Genomic DNA, 3674 nt, shown 5'->3' on the forward strand with positions numbered 1-3674 from the left:
TTTGATAAAGAAATGATAATTTGTTCCAGTTGGGGTAAGGGGTGAGATCGTGGAACTCACATCCTGGCTGGGATAGATAGGTCCATGTCTTCCCTCCATAAATTTCTAAGTTGACTTCAATGAATGCTAATTAATATGCAACTAAAACTGATTATCAAAGAACAAGTAGTCATGAAAGAACAATTCTAGGATTCTATATATACCGATACCAAGAGAAGCCTGGTAATCCATGCAAGTGTTCTGTTAAAGTTCAGCTAACAGCAATTCTGAGCTTTCATCTCCTGGGTTGAGTGAAGCATGAAGCTCTTAAGCATCCAGTGTGCTGTGATATTGTTGTTGTTCTTTCTGTCATCACAGGTGACAGAAATCCAAGCAGAAGATGAACCAGAGACACTCGCCTGTACAAGCCCGAGTTGCAAATGCTTCAAGAAGAAGGTGAAGTGCCCTCGCCAGTGCCCCCATTTTAAGCCAAAACACCCTCAAATCAAAGCATGCTTCCTCGATTGTTACTCCCCCAAATGTGAGACTGTTTGCAGACGTAAGAAACTCTCCAACTCATTCTCAAATCCTTTTACTCTTTTAGTCTTCTTTATGTACTTTTCTATGATTGCTAACAATTCAGGCATTCACTTTGGGTAGTTCCTTGTTTAGGCCTGAAAACCCAGCAAAACCAGTGAGAATGTTATCTTGCATTTCGATGGTTAATGCTGTTAAGAGATAATAGGAAATGAAATCGACCCACTACCTTTGAATCCAGGATCTCTGTTCCAGCTAGCCCACCCCCTCCATTCATCCACCCACCCTCATATGAATGTGGGACACACTTTGCTCCTGTCTGACACGTGTAGATCCTGTGAATGTGGGTTCCATGCTCATGTAGACATGGATAGACGGGTGGAGGGGCAGGCTAGGTAGAGAATATCTCCACTACCTTTTGTATAATAGCATCCAAAATCACGACAATGGAGTGAGTCGATGCAATGGGTTGAGTGTTTCAATCAAGGGGTGCAAGCTAGTCCCTAATGGACTAACCCCCAACCCACCCCTTGTTTGCGGACTAGGCAGAAAATTCTGGCCCTATAGGCAGCTTGGGTGTATGTAGGTTTGGATGGCCTTGGACTAGGGTTAAAGTTTTGATTTGCTTGGCCCTACCGTCATGTGGGATATTTTCAATAAAAAGACAACTATGTGATGCTTGGGAAAAGTTAAAAAAAATTAAAAATTACCACTTCCCTCTTTAGTGTAGCTAATTATAATATTATCCCTTATATATATTCTGAAAGTGCTATCAGAACCTATACCCGTATTTTTACTAGTGTTCCATTATCCTTAAAAACTGTTGTTAAATGATAATGTGACATTTTATTTTTTTTAAGTATCCAAAATTACCCAGAGTGGTGGTTAGTTACTTTAATTTTTAGTTGGATTACTTTTTTACCTTGGTGAGCAATGAGTAAAAACCTTTCCTCTCGCAATTTTTCCTTAAATCGAGGTCAGCATCAAGGGCAACAAAATAACTTTACATATATTTTATTATTATTTTTTTTTTTTGATTTCGAAAAGTTTATGTATAGGGTGGGGGAATATTACTAATATAGGTGCCGCCGGATGGTGCGAACTCAGGACCTCCCCATGGGAAGTTGGGCTTTTAACCTCTCTACTAATCCACCATTGGCCATATATTTCATTTTAATGAAGGATAAGATGGACGTTTTGTATTAACACTTGAATTTAAGAATGGTAAAATGATCTTTGCACACTGTTACCCTAATAGTAATTTAATGTTGTTTGAAGTGAAGGAGGCAATTTTAATTTCCCAAAATACAGGATTCGATATGAAATTACACTACAACACAAGGGGCATAAGTAATTATCTCTATCTCACTAGTATTTGAATCCTTACAGATCGCAAGCCAAATTGCGATGGACCTGGTGCAGCTTGTTATGACCCAAGGTTCGTTGGTGGAGATGGTATTGTCTTTTATTTCCATGGCAAAAGCAACGAACATTTTGCCTTGTTCTCAGATGTCAACCTCCAAATTAATTCTCGCTTCATCGGTCACCGACCAGCCGGAAGAACCAGAGACTACACATGGATTCAAGCTTTAGGTATCATGTACGGTTCTCATACATTTACTCTTGAAGCCACAAAGACAGCAAAATGGGACAATGAGGTTGATCATCTTCAATTCACATATGATGGAAAACCCATCATCATGCCAGAAGGCCACCTTTCTGAATTTGAGTCCACAAAGAAAGATCTTAAAGTGGAGAGAACATCAAACAAGAACAGTGTCACAGTGACCATTCCAGATGTCGCAGAGATTTCAGTTAATGTGATTCCTGTGACTGAACAGGATAACAAAGTCCACAATTACCAGATACCTTCAGATGATTGTTTTGCTCACTTGGAAATACAGTTCAGATTTTATGGTCTCTCCCCAGAAGTTGAAGGTGTTCTTGGAAAGACTTATAGGCCAGATTTTGAGAATCCAGCAAAACCAGGAGTGGCTATGCCCATTGTTGGAGGCGAAGACAAGTACAAGACCTCATCTCTACTTTCCTCTGATTGCGCCACTTGTGTGTTCTCTCCATCTGGTGTTGATAAGAGTACCAGAGAGAACAAATTGGTGATGGAGTATGGCACACTGGATTGCAACCATAGCAACAGTGGTAGTAATGGCATAGTTTGCAGAAGATGAGCTACAAATCTTCTATGTGTTTTCTTTTTTGCTTAACCAGTTTGCCTTCGGTGTTGCATGCATGCATGGTTCTCCATGCTGGTGCCAATGCTTGAGCAAAGCGTCTCCATGTTGCGTGTTTATTGTATTAATCATCTAGGTATCCTCAAATGGTAACTCGTGGTTTTATTTTTTGTTGCGTGTTTCTTGTATTAATCATCTAGGTATCCTCAAATGGTAACTCATGTAATTTTATTTTTTGTATTCTTTTCGATCTAAGAAATGTTTAATTGTGTTGGTTCTCTATCTAACATGAGAGATAGTATGATATTCCAAATTAATTATTCTATAGAGGAGAATGATAGAATCTTACATGGATTTGCTAATCCCAAAATAAGAAAATATAACGGAAGAATAGAAAGGATCCTCGTACTCGTTCCTTCAAACAATCTGTCACGGTAAATCCTCAATCTCATGTAAAGAGAATGCAATCCACAACCCATGTATCGTTGTGGATGGATGGTCGAGAGTATGAAATCAAGCAAGGTCAAAACAAGGAAGAAGACTTACATTTTTCTTCCTTTCGTTTCCTACATTTCTTGGAGAGAGAGAGAGAGAGAGAGAGAGAGAGAGAGAGAGAGAGAGAGAGAGAGAGAGAGAGAGAGAGAGAGAGAGAGTGCCTAATAAAGCAATTTCATAATTGCCTTTGGGCATAATTCAAATTCCCAACATCTCCCACTTGCACAAAGGCAAGTATTGATCTCTTTGTCACAATGTGACCAATTTCGTATCTCACTTGTGTGTTTAGTGGGTCGGCGATTATCAAAATATATCCTCATAGTTTGTAACTGCCTAATAAAGCAATTTCATAATTGCCCTTGGGCATGATTAAAATTCCCAACATCTCCCACTTGCACAAGGCACGTATCGATCTCTCTGTCACAATGTGTCCTAGACACACGTATATCCCAAATATACACATTTCGATCTCTC

General features: G+C 39.4%; 1 protein-coding gene across 2 annotated transcripts; it reads left to right on the top strand.

The window, feature by feature from the left end:
- Positions 1–212: 212 nt before the first annotated feature.
- LOC149028953 (uncharacterized) lies at positions 213–2979 on the top strand. Of its 2 annotated transcripts, XR_016172309.1 has the most exons (3): positions 213–538; positions 1906–2841; positions 2906–2960. XR_016172309.1 is itself a non-coding variant. In XM_089149532.1 (2 exons), exons 1-2 carry the CDS (start codon positions 298–300, stop codon positions 2700–2702), a joined length of 1038 nt encoding a protein of 345 aa, XP_089005658.1. In that variant the 5' UTR covers positions 213–297; the 3' UTR covers positions 2703–2979. The 2 variants fall into 2 exon arrangements, 1 of the variants encoding a protein (XP_089005658.1); XM_089149532.1 differs by having other exon boundaries at positions 1906–2979.
- The last annotated feature ends 695 nt before the right edge of the window (positions 2980–3674 follow it).

This window comes from Hakea prostrata, chromosome 1, assembly GCF_041222555.1.
Source record: "Hakea prostrata isolate BN-2017 chromosome 1, UWA_Hpros_2, whole genome shotgun sequence".
Taxonomy (NCBI): Eukaryota; Viridiplantae; Streptophyta; class Magnoliopsida; order Proteales; family Proteaceae; genus Hakea; species Hakea prostrata.

Coding starts and splice junctions, on each gene's coding strand:
- LOC149028953 (XM_089149532.1), top strand. CDS start 298: ATGAAGCTCTTAAGCATCCAGTGTGCTGTGATATTGTTGTTGTTCTTT. Junction 539..1,905: donor ATGTGAGACTGTTTGCAGAC/GTAAGAAACTCT, acceptor GAATCCTTACAG/ATCGCAAGCCAAATTGCGAT.